The sequence below is a fragment of the Callionymus lyra genome, chromosome 4, assembly GCF_982586985.1.
Source record: "Callionymus lyra chromosome 4, fCalLyr1.hap1.1, whole genome shotgun sequence".
NCBI lineage: Eukaryota > Metazoa > Chordata > Actinopteri > Syngnathiformes > Callionymidae > Callionymus > Callionymus lyra.
The window spans coordinates 8,547,511-8,569,029 of record NC_141821.1 but is presented as its reverse complement, the minus strand read 5'-3'; the positions used below and the strand labels follow the sequence as shown (position 1 = coordinate 8,569,029).

Here is a 21,519-nt window from a genome sequence, read left to right as displayed (position 1 = left end):
ATGAATGAGATTTCCTCACGGAAATTTTTACAGGAATTTATGAGTTTTCGGACAATTTTTCAGTGATTACGTCTTTTATTATTATTATTTTCCATTTTATTTATTTCGATGGTATGTCTTATTATCTTTCATTACATAATTATACGACAAGTGAGAAATGTTTTAGTTTGTTTGTAGAAATATTTGCTTTGTTGTTCTTATGTCGCGAGTAGGTGCGTGAGAAAAAAATATTAGTTTTGAGAGGATTTCATCATATTTGTACTTTAGTTTTTTCATGGTTTCTATTACAATAAAAGAGTGTTAAATAAAACAATCTTTTTTTAAATTGACAATGAATCATTTTGTGACTCAATTAAACGTGCGGCCGCTAGATGGCAGCAGCCATCACATCCTCCGCAGCTAAAGTAACAATAAAATCCAGCCATATCAGTGCAACGACTTAGGACGAGAGGATACGGTCGACTCGCAGCTTTCAGAAGTTTGGACATGTTCAGATAGATCTCCTTCATCAAAAGACAGGAAAAACCAATCAGAGTTAATGAATAGTTAAGCAATATTTTTAAGGGACTCGGAGTAGAACCGTCGATTACCCGAAAGTAGTTTTGTTTGCACAATCATCCGGGAAAACATGTCTCAGTATCCTACTATCAGGAGTTTTATGAAAAATTAAAAGTTATTTCAACATCCGTTCTTTTAAATATTTAGTATTTGCACAGAATTCCATTTCAATTTACGTCCCAGCCTTTATTTTGAAAGGCGAAGCTAGCGTTTCTGGTAATAGTGTCACAGTCGCGGGCCCTCAGGACGGGGCGGAAACACCCATGTGACTCACTTGGAAGCCAGAGATTCCACAACAAACATGTCACTCAACACATTCACTCCAGGGAAGAAAATGAAAAAAAAACACAATAGTTACATGATAAAAATCATTATCAATATCTTGAATAAGACACATCGTCAACATTCATTTTCCTCGACTCACACGAGCGTTTCCTGTTTGCTCCTGGACGTCCCCGAGCTCCACGAACAACAACAACCTCAGATCTAAAGAAGTACCAAAAAATTGCTCTGTAAATAAATAATATGATTAGTTTACAAGAAACGAGGCGAATGTTCAGATGATTATTTATTGAAAACCAGCAGTCGTCGTTAAACACCCGACATGTTGGGTGAAGAAACAGAAATCTTCTTCCATTTGTTGCGTCACAACAAAGAACAAAAAAAACTTTTTTTTATGCTACAGGAGGAAAAAAAAAAACGTTTTAATTCGAGTGTTACACAGAAGCAGGAGAGAGAGAGAGAGAGAGAGAGAGAGGGAGAGAGGGAGGTCAGAGGGGGAAAGAAAAAGTCAGGTTTTATTCAAAAAAGAAAGTCGTCTATTTCGTGGGGTGAACAATGTGGAACCGGCGTCTTTTTTTTCCTTCATCGTTTCTTTGGAGGTTGGGCTGTGCGGGGAGGAGTGACGGGCCGGCCCGAGTTCATCCCTCCGTACTGGTACTTGGCTTTCTTCTCAGACGGCTTCAGGATCTGAAGGGAACCCAGAGAAGAGAGCGGAAGGTTCAGAGGAATGAAGAGTGAAGTATGTAGCCGCACATTTAAACCACCAGAGGGCGCCCACGTGACATCAGGAAAAAACCCACACTGGCCTATACCTGATGCCCCCCCCCACTCCCCACGACTCTTTATGCTGGTGCTAACACTAGCTAGCATGCTAACAAGTTATGAGAATAAACAGTTAAATATTCAGATCAACGGTGGGCAACTAAAACTCTCTAAAGGCCACATTCAATTCTGTGAATGTTGTCAGGGACCGTCAAGCAAAAAGAAATCACTAATAATAAAGGACACGAGTCATTAAGGCACATTTATTAAGCTAAATAAGCTGCAATTGTATTCTTGTATAGATGTGTTTTTTTTAAAAACATTTATTCAATTAACTACTTAAAAAACATATTAAATTACACACAAAAGGGAGGGAAGTGTTATGTTGAAAATGTAAACGAATAGTAAATACAAAATACATTTGTTAATGCATTAGAACCATTTATACATGATCATACTTTGACATTACGAGGGCCGCATGTGGCCCCCGGGCCGCACTTTCCTCAGGTCTAATTCAGATAGTTTCTGTCCAACACAACATTCACTTGTCCCCCCTCCTAACCCCTCTCACCCCCATCACCCCCGTACCTGGAAGGAACACATCAGGGTCTCATCCACGCTCATCATGCCACCTGCGTTGTCGAACTCTCCGCAGTAGTTTGGAGCCGAGAACAAAGTCACCAGCTGGCGCTTGGCGAAGAACTCGTAACCGTCTTCTACCACCTGGGGGCGCCACAGAGACGGGGGTTAGAAGCCGTGTGTGTGGAAACACTTCACAGTTGTGTGTGTGTGTGTGTGTCGGGGACCTGGTGGGCTCTGCAGATCAGGTCCAGGTCGTGGCGGTTCAGGAACTTGCTGACCACGTCGGCGCCGAACGTGAACGAGACGCCGCGGTCGTTCTCGCCCCAACCCTGCACGTCCTTGTCCGGGTCGGACCACAGGAGGTCACACAGGAGTCCTGCGGGAGGACCAGAGGGTCCATTAACAACGGGAGACGCTCCAGTCCTCCTTAAGAGGAAGTGCCGTCGCCTCAGCGCCTTATAAGGTCGCGCAGGTTTTAATGAGCGGCAGACGAGGAGGTCTCACTCGGACAGGCTTCAGAGACACTTCTTCAACCGTCACCTCAAAGACGTCTTCTATCTCGTACGGCAGTCGAGACGTTGACAGCGAAGACTCAAAAGAGTTTATTCATTTGTTTTAACGTTTGTTAAAAAGATGAGACAAGAAGTTTAAATATTGTATTCACACACATGTGTTTTATGTACTTAAACATGTATTTGAAATGATCATAAGTTACAAAATAAACATAGTGCGGCTTCGTAGCATTACTCCGCAACGCGCATCACTATGGAGCCTTGCACAGTAATACTAGAGTGACCCTGGGAGTAATACTACAGTTACCTCAGAAGGAATACTTTGGTGACCCTGGGAGTAATACTACGGCGACCCTGGGAGTAATACTACGGCGACCCTGGGAGTAATACTACGGCGACCCTGGGAGTAATACTACGGCGACCCTGGGAGTAATACTACGGCGACCCTGGGAGTAATACTACGGCGACCCTGGGAGTAATACTACGGCGACCCTGGGAGTAATACTAACCCGACCCTGGGAGTAATACTACGCCGACCCTGGGAGTAATACTACGGTGACCCTGGGAGTAATACTACGGTGACCCTGGTAGAATTACTACAGTGACCCTGGTAGAATTACTACGGTGACCCTGGGAGTAATACTACGGTGACCCTGGGAGTTATTCTACAGTGACCCTGGTAGAATTACTACGGTGACCCTGGTAGAATTACTACGGTGACCCTGGTAGAATTACTACGGTGACCCTGGGAGTAATACAACGGCGACCCTGGGAGTAATACTACGGTGACCCTGGGAGTAATACTACGGTGACCCTGGGAGTTATTCTACAGTGACCCTTGTAGAATTACTACGGTGACCCTGGTAGAATTACTACGGTGACCCTGGGAGTAATACTACGGTGACCCTGGGAGTAATACTACGGTGACCCTGGGAGTAATACTACGGTGACCCTGGGAGTAATACTACGGTGACCCGCGGTTCATTTTCGTAGCACATTTTGAGCGTTATGAAACACATACAATCTGTTTGTGGTCAGTAAACAAAATTGTTACACAAGGCCCACAAGGCGCAAGAATTCATGTCTGATAACATCTGGAAGGGCTTTGCTGTAATGGCATTAATAGGTGTTTCAAGGGAGACAGAACCCTCTAGTGGTCATGTGTCGTAACCTTCACACGACAGTAATGCGCCTCGACTACAGATGTATATACGTTGACAACCCTAGTTGTAAGCAGAAGGAGTTTGGAATATGTCACGTCTACATTTTGACAACCACACCTCGAGTGATCTTTGACTAACTCTGCAAACATCAGACTTCAACGCACACAAATCTGTCACAACATGGACGAGAGCGCACCTGTGTCGGGAACATCTGTGGGTCTCATGATGCGTCGGATCTGCTCCATGGACTGCAGGTCCGGGGACAGGCCTGAGGCGGTGAGTGAAGGGTTAAGATCCGGCTCTTAAAGTGTGAAGAAGCGTATCTCACCTCCATGGCAACAGAAGATCTTCTCGTCCACGATGGCGGCGATGGGCAGACAGTTGAAGCAGTCTGTGAAGGTCTTCCAGAGTTTGATGTTGAATCTGCGTTTGCCTGCAGTTAGAAAACGTAGATACTTTTAAATTTTGCAACATGTTTTCAAGATTTTATATTAATATTTAACACAATCTATGTTTTTTTGGCTTTCAAACCATATTTTATTTTTATTGTTATCATTACATGTGCACAGCAAAATAAAATCCAGCGAGGTCACTGAGAACGAGAGGATACAGTCGACTCCGGTAGCCTGATACCATTTGTAGGGGTGTGTACTGACAAGAACCTGGATATACGATACAGGGGCAAGGATACAGTACATTGTGATATATTATGTGTTATTGTAGAGACAAGGATACATCTGTAATAAATTCGAGTGCTTGACTCTGGTGTTAGTGTTTCGTAACAACTTTAAATGGTTTTAAAACCAAAATGTGTCCAAACATCAACTTTAAAAAATGTTCTGAAGTCAACTGTATCCTCTCGTCCTCAGTCATTTTCAGGACTGATATTAATATTTGCATGTCAATTAAAAATAAATAACGTAATTATTCTATACACTATAAAATCAAGGAAATATAATGAAATATAAACCAAATATTGTAATATTAAAATATATTGTAATATATTGGTTAATAAATATTTTTGAACAGACCAATTATTATGGTTTCAAATTTAAAAAAAAAATCAAAACAGTCAAGAGTCATGTGGTCTGTAAATTCTGCAACACCAACGTCAAGTCCTCGACAATACTACAAGTATATCCTCGTTACTACAGTATCACTATAAATTGATACTAATCATATCAGCAGTTTCTCGCCGCTCTGGTCAGGTGGGTGTTAAAAAACAAGAGAGCACTCACACTCGTCGTAGAAGCCGTAGATGCGGTTGATGGAGGCGCACTCGTGGTTGCCTCGCAGCAGGAAGAAGTTCTCTGGGTATTTGATCTTGTAGGCGAGCAGCAGGCAGATGGTCTCCAGCGACTGCTTCCCTCGGTCCACGTAGTCGCCCAGGAACAGGTAGTTGGCCTCGGGCGGGAAGCCGCCGTACTCGAAGAGCCGGAGCAGGTCTGTGTACTGGCCGTGGATGTCACCTGAGGAGAAGGCGTGGACCGTCACTAGGGTCCAGATGATGATGATGATGATGACACCATAAGTGGTGGTGATGCTACTGACCACAAATTTTGAGAGGAGCCTCCAGCTCCAGGAGGATGGGCTGACTGAGGAAGATCTCGCGGGACTTGATGCAAAGGCCGCGCACCTCCGCCTCGCTCATCTGGACGATCTTCCCTGGTCGACATCCTCGCACTGGAGAGAGAAGAGCAGCCGTTGACGTCGGGTGAAGTTGTGGGACAACCTCCCTAGTCTTACGCCGACAACACTTGTGCCGTCGTTGACCTAAGCGTGAGAATTTCAACTCCACTCCGAAGTATTATCTAATAGTATCATCTAGTTTAGCCGGTTCAGTTTGACTACAACCAAAAGCAAGGTAGCTAGCAAGGTAAACCAGTTAACCATCTTTCCAAAGAGAGCCAGAAGACAAATCTCACACATGTTTTTGGATAGAAGTGTTTGACAGTCCAAGTGGAGGTTCAAACAAAAACTTTAGACTTTCTTTAATAGTCATTGCACAGAGAACACAGCAGTGAAACTGGCAATCTTTCTTAATTATCCATGTTTTTGTCATCCTTTACCCAACAAATTACTTTTTTGCTTCAGTTCCTCAACAATTTTTTAATGATTTTTTTGATTTTAATGACGACTAAAACTACTCTCCAGGAGCAACAGGGCTACACCTACAGAGCTGCTGCTGGATCCAGGATCTCCAAAAGTGTCTTGAGATAACTTTGGTTTGATAAGAAACTTTAAATAAAATACACGATTTTATAACTCATTCAGCACTTCAATTGGCTCTTGGTATTTTAATGCATGACTATAAACTCAGCAGTGATTGATCAATAATAATCCCTTAACCGAGCAAATTCTACCCTAAATTGGGATCAATTAAGGTAAGGTAAGGTAAAACTTTATTGATCACTCAGGAGGTCTCCTTCGGGAAATTGTTTTTTTCCAATAGCCAGCAATTTTTCATAAACAATAAAAAATAAATAACAATAAAATAAGAAGAAGAACATAAAGAGAAAGAACAACCTCTTGAATCTATGATCCATAACATGACCTCTGTGATGACCTCTGATAGCTTATACCGGAAGATGCTGGTATAAGTTAAATCCAAAACACAATGTGACCCAAGCGTGAATGCCAAGGCTAAACTTTAAACTTAAGCTAAAGCTGACAACTACACCTAAATTTGACCTTTGAAGATTCATCGATTTCTGTCCAACATGAAGAAGTAGGGCTGTGTATTAGCAAGAATCTGGCGATACATATCACGATACATGTGTGACGATACGATACAGTGGGATATGAGACTGTAGGAACAACGACATATTGTTTATTTTAAAGAAACACTTTTTCAACAAAGAAATGATCAAATACTTTCTCGAATCAAATGTGAAAAGTGCTTCTCAAAATATAACAAATTCACTTCATTGTTAATGCAAGTTTACAGTAACATCTCAAACAAGCTGGAGCGACATCCAGTATCTGTCAGTGTTTATTTTTTAAACTTTAAACTTCGTTTTAAAATGAGTCCAAACATCAGCTTTAAAAGTTGCTGGACTATGGTGTATCCTTTCTTTTTAACTCATTGCTGCAATTTCCCCAGTTTTGATGTTACTTTACTTTTTACCGTCACAAAGGATATGATGAATGTTGCCAACTAGTGGTCGGAGGTTTAATGGCACCACGGAAAATGACTAAACGCCGTAAATATTTGTGTTAATTGTAAAATAAAATATTAAATGATTTTTACTCACCCCATTGAAATATAAACCATAAAATAACTTCAAGTAAAATGTTATTTCAAAGGAAAAAAAAAAAAGTGATCGATACAGTATCGGGAATAAAAACATTGCGATATATCAATATTTTCTGCGTAGCAGAGACCTTTCTAGCGAGCGTTCTTTACAAGTCGTTTTCCTCGGTTCTGATGTCAAGCAAGTAGGTGAGAATTCCACTTAGAGAGCATGTGACCCGAGCTAGGTCACCAGACCAGGACTTGCTTGGTAACATTTAGAAGTAGGTCAAGGTTTCTGCCAGTTGACACCTTGGCAACCCAACGGAAACCCAAGCGGCTGTAGTTGAACGAGTAGATCTGTGATCATCGGAGAGGAATCTCGCCGTTTCGGACGGAGAAGTTCGCGTTTACCGTCGAGGGAAAAACGTGCTCGTCGGCACTGGAATGTTGTTGCTGCTTTGAAAACTGAAGCATTGACTGGAAGACTGACATGTGTAACATGATGCTGGTCCTCTTGGCTTTGAGTGCAGAAGGTAAATATTTATGAAGTCTGGCTCACAAACAGCCTTTTATCGCAAGCGCTCGCATCAGACGGAGGATCAAACTTGGTCTATATTTAACCCCTGCAGGGATCAGATATCAATGGACACACACTCCCTCTCAACTCAGTTGACCTCTCCACCAATGACTGACCCCCTGTGACCCAACCACATCCCTTCATGCAACTTAGGGGCCCATGCACCTACCTTGTCGTTATCATTAAGTTACCGTATTATCCGCACTATTAAGCGGCACTGGATTATAAGGAGCACCTTCAATGAATGGCCTATTTTAGAAAGGTTTTCATAAATACTTTGCGACGGATAGCATAGAATAAAAGATACAGTCAAACGTTTGACTGGGGTTGCGTTATGTATCCAATAGATAAAGCTGTGCAAACTTTATTAAGAGTTCTGACAACTCCCTTTACTCCTATCATTCAAAAAAATGTTTAAAAGGCTTCGAGCAGCAGCGTGTGAGACAAATGTTGAGCGAGCAACAGTGAAGTTGAGCGCATGTTTGACAGCTAGAGTGCACGAGTATGACTGGTTGAGCGTGCAGCAGAGTGATTTTGAGTGCACAAAAAAACCAAGACACACTCGCTCAAACCGGTAGCAGTAATATCACGCCATAGCCGTCCACCATGTGACATGGGTAGTAAATCCCACCCCGTGATGACGCAACGACGTAATCCCGCCCCCGGTGTGTTGGCTCAAAGTCATGAAAGCTTTTGTAAACAAGTCACGCACCAGGTAATGTTCATACGGTCGGTTTAAAAAAAAAAATAATTAAAGGCTTTTAAGGGCGCCTTATAGTGCGGAAAAGACGGTAACCATACCTTAACTAGATGGACTCTAGAAAATATAATGCAATATAAAAAAGTAATTTTTATTTGTAAAGGTTCCTTTTGAAAATTTGACAGCCGTTTTTCATTCAATTAAATAGTTTATTGTGAAAGTACGAAGGTTTGGCAATGGTCCTCACACAAGGTTTATCAAGTGACGGCTTCAGAGTTGAATACAACATGACAAAGTGTCATGTGTCAAAGCTTCATGGGGAAAAATGGCTCGGTGAAGTGGTAAGAGTTAAAATAAAACACATGCAGGATTGTTTGTCTCATGAAATGTGCTTTGAATGCCAAGCGAGTGACTTCACACCCCTTCCTCGCTTCACTCACTGCTGTGTTTGCAGGTCTGATGTAGGACACGCATGGGAGGGAAACCCCTTCCGTCGCTCAGGTGAAGTTACCGACCCGACTTCAGAAAGGAACACTTAAGTCCCACTGTTCTCTGACACACATGGTCACGGCGACCTTGACTTTAGATCGTACCACTCCGGGGCCTCGGTGGGGAGGCATCCCAGCATCCTCTGCTCCGTCGCCACTGCACTGCAGCTACCCACTCAGGAGGAGAGGAGGGTGAGACGGAGAGAGTGTCGAGCGGTGCACACCCTCCTCTCTTCTCACCCACATCGCATTTCCATGGCAACCAAAGGAGACCAATTTGCTAGTGAAGGCATTTCAGACCAGAGCCACCGTTGCGTCTCGGGAAAGACGCCGATCCGCAGATACTGTGGCATTGTCAACCCACGACCTGCAGGATAACGCCGACACTCCACCGCCCGTCACGAAAACCTTCTAGTCGCCAGTCTTGTGTCCTAGTCTGGAGTTGGCCGTGTTCATAGTCGACCATTAAAGATGGCGTCTTGATTTATTCTTTTGGAGTAAAAATAATGGTTGATGACACCAAATATACATTTTTACTTTACACAAGCCAATAGTTCACTTGCGATGATCTCCTGAAACTTACTCAAGACATCTCTACTAAACAAACTATGCTTGAATAAATACTGGGAAACATCTGATGCCACTTTTTAAACACAGGATTTGACATCACTCTCGTCCTCGGGAATTGTTGTTGTACACAGATATTCTCCTCCCAAGAGTTCAATCTCCACCTACTTTTGTTTATCTTAAGGTGGTGTTCTTGGCTCGGCCCAGGATTCTGGGTCACCGCCTCTCTCTCCATCTCCCCGGTCTAAGCCTGCTGACGTCGGCTCTGACTCAAATCTCTGGCTGAACATTCCTGCAGCTCCGAGCCCCCGACTCCGGAGCAGGTCCGTCCATAATTCAAGCGTCTGAATCAGACGAAACAACACGTATCTCTTCCCTACAAGGCTTTTCTTTTTCTTATATATTACCATTGTGCCTTTTTTGAGTGTCAGTACAGAACAATACATTATAATTAAGAGATGATAAAGCTTAACATATATGATGCCGTGGCTATTATTCTAAAGATAAATCTCTGGAGTGCTTTGTTCGACCAAGGAGTTCATTTTCACATTACTTTCCAAGCATAAAACAAACTCAATAAAACAATCATGATTCAAAAATGTTCCCTCAACAAGATTCAAACGGAAGCCTCAAGGATAAAAAAAAAAAAACAGCATTAAAAAGGTCAAATTGTTTTTTTTTTACAGCAGAATTGAATTGCTGTTCATTATCAACTCTGATGTTCAGTGTTTTTCTTTCTTAACTAGTTCTGAAGAAGCAGTTTAAAACCACGCAATTAAAATGAAAAGGTCCATGCAGGCCCATTCTTGTGACTGTATGATTCCACTTGTTAATATGAAAAAGTGTGTATAGAGGTGGATTTATTACAATATAGAAGGAGTCGTTTAACTTGCTACATTTGTTTCAATTGAGAAAATCAAATTCTATTCTTGGCTATTGACCACCTTGTGCAAATGGCCAAAAATTAAAGTGGTTTTAAGCGTTAAAAAAAAGATACTTTCAACAACGTTTTCAACCAGGATGAAGCTTTGTTTCGATAATGAACATGTAATGATTTCCCATGAAGATCAAGACCACACTAGTCGCACATTTCCAACTGTGATGAAATCTCTTCAGGAGTCGATGTGGACTTCAAGTGCTTCTTCAAAAAACCAGACCAATTACTGAACCGCATGAACAAAAAAGCAAATTGTTCGCCACAAAAGGCCGTCAATAGCCGGTCTCATCTCCAGTTCTGGATCCCTCAGAGCACAATAGCGTCACTGTTTATAGAATAGAAATACAGCTGATTCAGCAGAGGAATGTGCCAAATATTTGGGAGTAACTCAGGTACTGCCAACACACTATTGTACTGAAACACACACCGAGAGCCGTTACGCAACATAGACCGTGTCATCACTTGATCAAACCATTTAGTTTTTAGTTAAAAGCTCGATGGAAAAACTCTTTTTTTTTTTTAGGCAATTTAGATGAACACAGAGGGCGTCACGCTATAGAAGATTAGGATGCAGATGCCATTACATCTACTCAACTACATAACCACTTGTTTTTAGCCTAAACGGGTCAGCTATTCTTTTCGGTTTATTTAAAGAACGCACGAGAGGGTAAGAGATGAGGGAATTGGTGACAGATTGCGAAGTCGCAGGCTTGACCATAAATGGGCGTCAGTGTACGAGGGCTGGAGGAAGTCGGGACAGAGGGAACGCTCTGGGCTGCTGGTATCTGATGGAGTGGGGGAACCAGATCAGCAGGGCTCTGGAAATATGTACATTTATTTCCCCGAACCCAAAGACAACGAGTCGATCGTTTAAATACTTGTAGGTCGAGAAAACTTTGGAGCTCGGGAAGGTTTGTTCATCTCCATTTCATTAGTTTCTCTCATTACATGAGTCAAAGCAAAACTGAAAAAAGAATGAAATCAATATTCAAAAAGAAACTACATTCAGATATGAGCTTATTTAGAACCCAGTAGATCAGTTAGTGTGTGTGTGTGTGATGCCCCTTTTCTTTCGTCGTGTTTTACTGCCAGAATTCAAAACAAACTTCGTAATTGTGCATTTTAAAAACTCTATAATGACAATAACAACTCTCGAAATACAATTGGTATCCAGGTTTTGTGATCCTCACAATCCTCTCAATTTCAAAAGCAAATTTATTTTTAAAAAGAAATCACAATCGACCACAGAAATTGCACCCATAAGTATATTAAATAAATATTCATCATACTGATGAAATTTGATTTTAGGCCACAGTCGGAGAAGTACTTCTGTATAGAAGACAAAGCGTTTTCAATTGAAACAGACGGAAGGTAAAGAGTTTAACTCTTGGGAACGCGTACGAGTTAAACACGAGTATAACTTTATGGACTGGCTGTCAAAGACCTTTCGAACCCGGGCCTTCATAGAACACCTTCTATTGGTCGAGGCACCGGTGCGCTCAGAGCAGCGATGACTGTGCAACACTGAAGCATCCGACTTCAAGCCTGGCCTTTTTAGGTCTTAGACAACATTTTTTCCAGCAGCGCAACAGCTCAGTGCCCCTCGACAACACGGCTTCCATGGAAAACATTGACCTTCCTTCGCTTTGAGGAGTACGGAGTCAGTCCGGACCTACTGAGCAGCCATTTCTGCGGGGCCGTGGCATTCTCACAGCTTGTTTTGTTCGCATCGGAGTGGCGAGGGAGAAAGGCGGTCTTTGTGAGGCTGAAGAAAGGTTCAAACTGCGACGGGAGGATTGGTGGTGCTGAGAGAACGTGGGGGAGACCGCACAGAGGTGCAAATGCAAGAAGTGTTCATGGGGGGGGGCACCTGGTAGTCGTAGAGGTGGGCAGAACGAAGACCTATTTATACCTTATGGATAAAGGCAGTACGGCTGAAAAGAGTCGTCATAAGCTTTGTGCGGCGTTTGGTGCCAGGGGGTGAAAGTTCTCCGACGCACAGGCTCCGCTATTGTTGTTTCCATAACAGAGCACCAGGCCAACAGCCAGGATCGCAGCACAAGTCGTGCACATTCGACAGAAACTACAGCATGAAGACAGAGACGACTGAAGCTCAGGGACGCAAGTGTTCAACGTTTATGCAGGAGAGGGAAAAAAAAAAACATAAAAATTATATGGTTTAACCTGAATTTTGTCGAGGAAAATCTTTCGATACAAATGGAATTAATGGTGGGATGAAGAGGTTGGAGAAGTTTTAGTTTCTCTTACTGTTGATTTTACTGCTTTTGTCAGAAACATCAGGAGTTTGGAACACAAACGTATGAGTATTTACCAAGAAATCAAGACACGATGAAGGTTAATGCATCTAAAGTCAAGTGTCTGTTATTCATCAGAGTACCTTACACAACAAATCTAGTTTAGCCCGGCTACACACACAGAAACCAGGACACGGTCATTGAAGACTTCTCCATTACAACAATATTGAATCTTTTCAAATGACTGTTCAATTTTACATACCTTTAAATTGCACCGCATTATTATCTTAAGAAATATTCATTGACATTTCCTAGAGGAAAACAAATATTTGAATTGGTTAAAAGAAAACCTCTTTGAAATAACAATATATTGTGTACATCTTAAGATCATTAGAATGTGCAGTGGTTTGTTGATGACTACTTGTTTGACTACATGTCACAGCTTATTTATAAAAAATTATATATATATATATATATATATATATATATATATATATATATGTGGCAAGCTGGCTCGGTTTCAAACAACCAGAGAGAAAAGTTCTGATCTTATTGTGAGGAGAAAGTTTGAGTTTCTACTGTACAAGTCATTTTTGACAAAGTAAACAACTCCTTCCTACAAGGAGAAAAGCTGCCGGGTAGATTTCTGTGGATGCAAATATCCATTTGGCAGTTGTATTTGCCTGTAAAGCAGAATACAAAAAGGGAAACTCTGGGAAGGGAGAAAAACTTTTCCATGGCCGGCACAATCAACACCAGTCCTCCATAGAGTAGATCGTGGTGCCACAGCGAGTCTCTGCACCACCTGCACTGGCCGAGCGCACAAAGGACTTGTTGTGGTTGAAGTCTGAGTGAGCGTGGGCAGCGTCGGGGGGGACGCTGGACGAGCCAAGGCTAGCGAGTGACTAAACGCAACAATAAAGATCAGGCAGGAAAACAACAAACGCTAAACTAGCTTTCTACGTTATCGTTTAACGATCGATTGCATAGTCAAACTCACATTCAGTCAACAAACTCTGGATTAGTTAATACGAGTATTTGCAGGGAACCCAGTTGGGTAAAATTAAACTGGAGGAATTGTAAAACACTAAGAATTCCTAAGTGTGCCAGGGTTCTGGGGCTGGAGCTGACGAAGTATGGCTACTTTTCAATCCCACATTTGAAAATACTCGCATGCGTGTTATGATATTTTTGGGTCAACACATCTTTTAGAAGAGATCTATGACAGACAGGGATAATTATTGAAGTGTACCATCTTCAACAATGACATCATCGAGTCACAGCTATAATATTAATCATCAATTTCTACAAAAATTCTACATTCAAATGTTGGGAAATTTCAAATCTTAAACCTGGCATATTCTTTTATGGATGACGATCTAAACGTTAACTTGTTTTAAACCATCAATAGATATGGCAAATAATCCAATAATCGTTTTATCGCATATAGTCTCGCTGCGTTTTACTTCCTAGCATCCCAGAATGTCAACGTAAGCATCTAAGATCGAAGTAAACATACAAAATTTGCATCGAAACAAATCGTGTCTGGACTCGATCCATATATGTTCCGATCATCTTTTCATCTCTCGAACCATTTTTTGGAGTTTTTAGTGAAATTAAAATAAAAGTTTAGAAAATACTGTTTCTACTGGAATTCCACTAAATATCCGAGTCACCGTTTCCAACCCATTTTTTCTTAACAATTGTTCAGACTTCAGTGAGCTTGACTGTACGTACCAGGGTAGAACACAATTGTTTCAACATAGAAAGGCCTCATAAAAGACTGGACTCACGATACGGCACATTTATTTCATTATTTTGATATTCTTTCGTCAGATTTAATGCACTCACGTTATACTACACTTTGTCAAATCCTGGTGAGGGCATGACAGGCATAGCATTCATCTATTTGCTTACTGTCATAGTCTTCCTTAAGAAAAGAGTTGAACTACCGGTAAACTTTACTTTGCTGTGCGACATCCACCTGGTGCGTCTGCTGCCAGAACAGGACGCCTTGTTCTTAGATCGCTGATGATCCACTCTTGTGTGGAAGGACACCATTTAATTATACTAGCAAAGTGATATAAATTGTAATAGATTAGAAAACACACACTGAAAAGATGATCGTCACAAAACATTAGTCGTCGACACAAATATAAACCAGACATTTAGGCCTTAGTTTCTACACTTATCACATCAGTCCTTATTGTTGCGGTTTGTGTTTCTTCCACTGAATGAAAAAAACCCTCATTTTAAACTGTTAATTTTCTGTTTTGCTCGAGTACACGCTACACAACTCTCTCAGACGCACACACCTGCTTTATGTTGGTTGTGATGCTGTGAACGTCAAAAACATGAAACACTTCCAAGTGAATTGAAAACACTTTATCGACCATCAAAGAATCTTAACTTTTCCTTAAGAAATTGAGAATTAAGGTTTCAATCGTACACATTTGGACGTCACACAAAGATCAACAGTTTACTTGATTTGGGTTTATTTAGATATACATACCCTTGCATACATTGTATTTGGACAATTGTGACAAAAGGTCTTCTTTCTTCCAACTTCCAAGCATATTACAGACCTTTTCAGATTGCAGCAGAGTTCAGACTCATTTTAATAAACAGTGAGAATAAAATCATACAATAAACGTCATTTAATTTTGAAAGTCATTGCATTGATTTTTATATTTAACGGTCTATAAAATAAAAGAACCCTTCTATGCGCGTCTGACTCAGTCCGTCATTGTATTCCATCTTCAGAACCCACTGTCAACTATCAGCATTTTAGGGGTTGTGCACTTTTACTGAACGGTTTGGATAAACAAATAAATATGTGTTATTGCACTGCAGTGAAAATTGAAATTTTAAGTATATCATTATTATTTGTAAAGAAAAGATAAAGAACATTTAATTTAAGTTATATACAGTAATAATGCAATAGAGTAGAAAGTATTATTATAGCTTGTTGGAGCATAAAATAATATAATAAATAATTGAAAATGTACAAGATCCAATGTGTCCAACTTCCTGGCAATGGTATTTAATTTGCTCAAGCAAAGCGTCTCTCACCCATTTGAAGCATTACGGTCCTGCTATTCTGCTCCCTGCGAGTACAGGGGAAGCAAGAAAATGTCACTTAATACACTTAAATATCACCTTTTTATTTCACAATATCGCACCGATATTCACCAGCATTGTATTGATTTTTTAGATGAACAATAAACATGCAAACGTTCCATTGAGTTTGCTTGTATTGGTCAATAACAGGTATTTAACAACAAGGTCCCCAACCTTTTCCAACTCAGGGCTTTAAGTCTCAAAAACCTTTGCGGCCGACCTCCGACCCCATCAATACGAAGGCATTATGATGCGTTCTCATTTCCTTGTCACATGTATACTGGGATTAAGGAAAAATATATATAATAAGAAAGAATGAATATTTGAAAATGTTTAATATCATTAACGATTTTTAACATTTAAAACATTCGTATGTGTAGTTTTATTTTTATATAACTACATCCACCCGCCCACAAAAATATGATACCATTTTGGAAACCATTTTGCAGCCCAGTTGCAAAACCTTCCCACAGGTTGGGGAATCACTGACACAGGTGCTGTGTCTCAAATCGCATACTTGCATACTCAAAGTTAGTATTTTTAGTGCGCCCCAATTCTTAGTATGCGAAATTTAGTGCGCCATGCACACTAAATTAGCGTACTAAAACGCCCACAAAAGTGGGTATTGATGGACACTATCTACCCTAAACGGCTGCCATCTTAGTGACGTTGTAAACGGAAGTTAGGTGGTATATGTGTGTATACATATATAAACTTACAGGTTCATTTTCAGCGAACAGTAGGAAGATGGCACGTCTCTAGTGCTGATACCGGTGTAAATATCTCGAATATTTCGTTTCTCATATTTTTTTAGTTATTTATTTTTCCTGTTGTTGCCTCTATTCTATTTTTATTTTAAACTGCCTTTCAAGATGACATGTTTTTTCCTTCTTTATTATCCAATTTATGGCTGGTGCGACTTGTACTCCGGAGCGACTTATAGTCCAGAAAATACGGTACTATCTGTACAGAATTTGCCTACTAGTTAGTACGTACACTATCCTGATGCATACTAACTTCTAGTATACTAAGAGAAGTATGCGATTTGAGTCACAGCAAGGGTGTTTCCTATGCCAGGACAGTTTTCCTACATTTACAATCCTTAAAATAAACACAAAACGTATTTTTTTACTACAGTATCTCAATAGTCTTTCCGATATACAACCCTAGTGAGTATACCAGGCGTCCTTGCACAACCCGCTTGCATTTGTCAAATCTACTGGGATGTTGACTTGTTCCTGTGCCGGTTGTTTAACGGTTAAATTGAACGTACCATAAGTTACCATACAGTCCCAACACTCGTGACGCTCGTACATTCATGATCTCAAAAGAGAGGCATGAAACGTCTCCGTCTACTCTGTGAATAAATAGTTTGATGAAAGCAAATAGCTGCGAGTTTCATTTCTTCAGGATCTTGTCAACACTCGTTATGAAGTTGACATTACGAGCCTTTTCGTCTTAAAACTCGCTCTGTCCTAACCTTTGGAAACCTGGATTTCGACTGGAGCGACTACAGAGCGTGTACAGGACAATCGATGTCAGTACTCGGCGGGTGTTTTACTTGTTGCCGAGCAATGTCTGTGTGCGTATGTCGGGTCCGTTTCTAAAGAGGGACAGCTGTGCCTGTTGACATTTAATATGAGAAGGGGATCTTCTACGTAAGTGGGTTCTACCTTCACTCGTGACCCGGACATCCTTCAAGGAGCATTTGAGGCTTCAGAAGTTAAATAAGCTTATAACGAAACGCTTTCACAATGACAGAAATGTATTTTATAAATACATTGGATCGAGTTTAGACACAGAACCACATTTAGATCATGATCACTTGGTGATTTATGCTGGATTATTAACATTTCTATCCATCTTATTATATTATGGTTTTTGTATACAATATCATAAGTAGATGGTGAGTACTAGTCATTTTTCTTGCCCTGAATTAACAGACAAAAAAACTTCACACTCATCCTAAATACGGAGATGTACCGCAACACTTTTTCCCCCACGATACCGTACAGATATTCGACAGCAATGTATTGATTCATTATACATATTTTTTATGTATATTCATCTATATTTATATACATTTTCTTGCTTTTAAATCATTGTTGTCGTTTTTAAACCATAATTTGTTGGGTTTACATTTCAATGAAGTGTGTTTGAAATATTATAATCCAAATATTATATGTCCAATAAACATGCAAATATTCACAGCTGCAACAAAAAGAGTACTCAGACAATACTACAAATACAGCTTTGTTCATACACCATCACGATATATCTCATTATATGGTTTCGTCGCCCCTGTATCGTGATATGTATCGTACCGGCAGATCGTTGCAAATACACACTCCGTCACTCTCACTACTTCAAACTCCAAAAAGGTACATCTGTGAATGTGTTGTTATATTGTTATATTTTACTGGGGAATTTCACAAAAATTTTCTAAGATTAAAAAGGAGTGAAGAATTCAGACGTGCTCCCCCCCCGGTGGTACCCTAGCCTGTTATCGAATATTGAAACATAAATGTGTCTTCATCACAACTACAGCGTGACTTGAATCAAACGAACCTTCAGTAAAGCGCAGCCGACTAAGAAGTATTATCTAACTAGGACCAGTCAATACAGACGATTGACCGACACGGACACGTTTATCCACATCAACGTGTATCCGAGTGGATGGAAACGGTTGAATTGATCATGTTTTAACATTGTTTACCACAAACAAAGAGGAGTACAGTCTGTGGAAATAATGATCGCGGCGGAAGAATATTATGGAACCATTATTTACACGTTCTGAGAAAGTTCACCAAACATAGTTCAAGGAAACCATAATAAGGGTTCCTGGGCCGCCATTTAAAACTCACTAACTTTCGTGTATGCGCTTCATAAGAAGACGTAAAGTATAGTTTAACAGGGGAATATCTAAAGTAATGATAATAAGGATATTCAAAAGTATACTTCGCACAATGTCAGAGGTTAAGTCTGTTCCCTAGAAGTGGAGGAATTACAAAAATGTAAATTAATTCTCATCTTTTTCTCCAAGCTTAAAAACAAACATAACCGAGCAAGTATTTCACCTTAAAACAAAAAAAAGAAAGTCTCTTCCGTCCTTTTTTAACCTCAACGTGTGATTCCACAGTAAATCGACAGACTATTGTTTAATACCAAGTTTTAGGTGAAAATGTTCTACATCGACTACGTTTTACTTGGAATACTGACTATGTTTTGGATGCGAATGTTCAAACTGACTAGGTTTTGGATGTAAATGATCAAAACTCACTATATTTTTCTTAATGTAAATGATCAATAATTAATATGTATTGGATGGAAATTACGAATAATGGCTATTGTTTTTAGATGTAAATGATCAATAATGACAATGTTGTAAATGTATATGATCAACACTGACTATAGTTCTAAGGTAAATGATCAATATCGACTATATTTTTGGATGTAAATGATCAATATTGTATATGTTTTGGATGGACCTGACCAATTATGACGATGTTGTAGATTTAAATGATCAATAATGACGATGTTTTAGATGTAATTGATGAATACTTACCAAGTTTTAGACGTAAATGATAAATAGTTACTAAGTTTTGGATGTAAATGATCAATAGTTACAAAGTTTTAGATGTAAATGATCAATAAAGATGATGTTTTAGATGTAATTGATGAATACTTACCAAGTTTTAGACGTAAATGATAAATAGTTACTAAGTTTTGGATGTAAATGATCAATAATGATGATGTTTTAGATGTAATTGATGAATACTTACTAAGTTTTAGATGTAAATGATCAATATTGAATATATTTTGGATGGAATTGACCAATAGCGGCTAATTTTTAGATTTAAATGTTCAATAATGATGATGTTTTAGATGTAAATGATCAATACTTACTAAGTTTTAAATGTAAATGATCAATAATGAATATGTTTTAGATGGAGATGTTTAAAATGTCTGTTGTGTTCTGATGTAAATGTTAACTTTAAGACTCATAGTATCAGTTAAGAAACCCAACAGTTTTCCGAAAGTGAAAAACACTCAACAGAACCACAGGAAGACAGAAAGATCATCTTTAAACGTTGCTCTCTCTGAAGACCGACATTAATAAACCACAACAAATAGTAAATAAAAATATATTTTCAATAACCGGAGACATTTTAAGGCTCGGTCTCCCTACTACTGTGTCACTCCGCCTGTTGACGGCTTCAAACACTGGACAAGCTAACAACAAGTTTGGAGTCTCGTTAAGAAAGAACACAACGACTCATCTTGTAAAAGTAGAACTCGGAAGGAATCTTGGACAGAGAAGCAGGAAATAGACATGTTTAAAAGTAGGAATGTGTGTCTTCTAATGGGCAGTTTAACGTCGCTAACCGGGACTATTTCTTTTTGTTTAGCCGCCGATGCTAAGATGCTAGCAGTGGGAGAAACAGGGCGAGGTTTTATAGAAACAAAAGTGGAATCATTCGTGTTTCAAACTCACCCTCGAGAAGCCTGGAAATGAGCGAGTCCACGTCCAACTCCCCCTCCGCCATTTCTGTAGCAGCAGCAGTGGCAGGAGCAGAGACTGGGGTCTGGGCTGAGCAGGCACCGCCTCTCCCGAGCGACCGCGAACGCACCACCTTCCCAGAGTGTGCGCGGAGACTCCCTTATACGGTCATGGTGACGCCTTCAAGTGAGCCTCGGAATTTACAAACGTACACATCATCACGATGTAAGTAAGTAATTTTTATTTGTATAGCGCTTTTCCAGACCAGGGTCACAAAGCACTTAAACAATCAAAACAATATTCAATAAAGTATATATTTTAAAGGTCAAGATAAAACTGAAAACACAACAGGAGTTCCAGAAAATCAAGGAAAAGCCTGAAAAAATAGAAGTGTCTTCAGATGTTTCTTGAAGGAGTCAGTAGATCACCAAACACAGAGATGGTTCAAAAGCTTAGGAGCAACAGTCTGGAAGGATTTCTCTCCTCTGGTCCAGAACCGTGTTCAGGAACCATCAGTAGATTCCGATCCACAGACCTCAGAGCCCGAGCTGGGGTGTAAGTCTGGATCAGATCACTGATGGACGGTCTGACCATGAATAGATCTGAAAGTAAGAACCAGAATTTGAAGTTGATCCTGAAAGAAACTGGCTGCCAGTGAAGAGTTTTAAGGATCGGAGAAATGTGAGTTCTTCTACTAGAGCAGCTCAGAATTCTCGCTGCAGAGTTTTGTATCAACTGCAGGCGAAACAGATCCTTCTTGATTTTAAATGTGTCCGTTTAGCTTCTGAAATTATTCATTTTATACTTTTTAATTCGCTTTGTTGGATTGGTGTACATGTATTTAAAGGAATAACACAAACAATAATAACGATAATATAATAATAGCAAAATAAACACAATTATGCAAATGACTTACTTACATATATCAATAATAAACATGATGTACAATAACGGGATCTCTGGTTAGAAGTTAGATAATTTCCGGCTCAGGTGTAAAACAAAACACTTCCTTCTTTAAAATAAAGTTTCTTTTGCTGGATATTTTTTAAAGGGGGGAGGCCCAGGGTCAGATCCAGAACAAGGCCAACAAGTGAGGATTCTGCTGCCGGAATGTACTTAAATATACGTAACTTTATACATTTAACGTACATCTTACGTTGGACTTTTCTTCTATTTAAAGAAATTAATGTTTAAAAAAACGTTATCCCACGTTTCTGTTGATACTTGAGCACCCCCTCCTGGTCAAACAGGAGAATAACTTCATTGGCGTGTGTAAAAAG

At 40.0% G+C, this 21,519-nt stretch overlaps 1 protein-coding gene across 1 annotated transcript; it reads right to left on the bottom strand.

The window, feature by feature from the left end:
* Window positions 1–1,117: 1,117 nt before the first annotated feature.
* LOC148081683 (serine/threonine-protein phosphatase PP1-beta catalytic subunit) lies at window positions 1,118–20,364 on the bottom strand. Its single transcript, XM_087788653.1, has 8 exons — window positions 20,234–20,364; window positions 5,411–5,542; window positions 5,098–5,328; window positions 4,188–4,292; window positions 4,056–4,127; window positions 2,409–2,560; window positions 2,191–2,325; window positions 1,118–1,527 (listed from the first exon to the last, which is right to left on the bottom strand). Exons 1-8 carry the CDS (start codon window positions 20,283–20,285, stop codon window positions 1,423–1,425), a joined length of 984 nt encoding a protein of 327 aa, XP_087644779.1. The 5' UTR covers window positions 20,286–20,364; the 3' UTR covers window positions 1,118–1,422.
* Window positions 20,365–21,519: the final 1,155 nt, after the last annotated feature.

Coding starts and splice junctions, on each gene's coding strand:
- LOC148081683 (XM_087788653.1), bottom strand. CDS start 20,285: ATGGCGGAGGGGGAGTTGGACGTGGACTCGCTCATTTCCAGGCTTCTC. Junction 5,543..20,233: donor CATTTCCAGGCTTCTCGAGG/GTGAGTTTGAAA, acceptor TTCTCTCTCCAG/TGCGAGGATGTCGACCAGGG. Junction 4,128..4,187: donor GATCTTCTGTTGCCATGGAG/GTGAGATACGCT, acceptor TCACCGCCTCAG/GCCTGTCCCCGGACCTGCAG.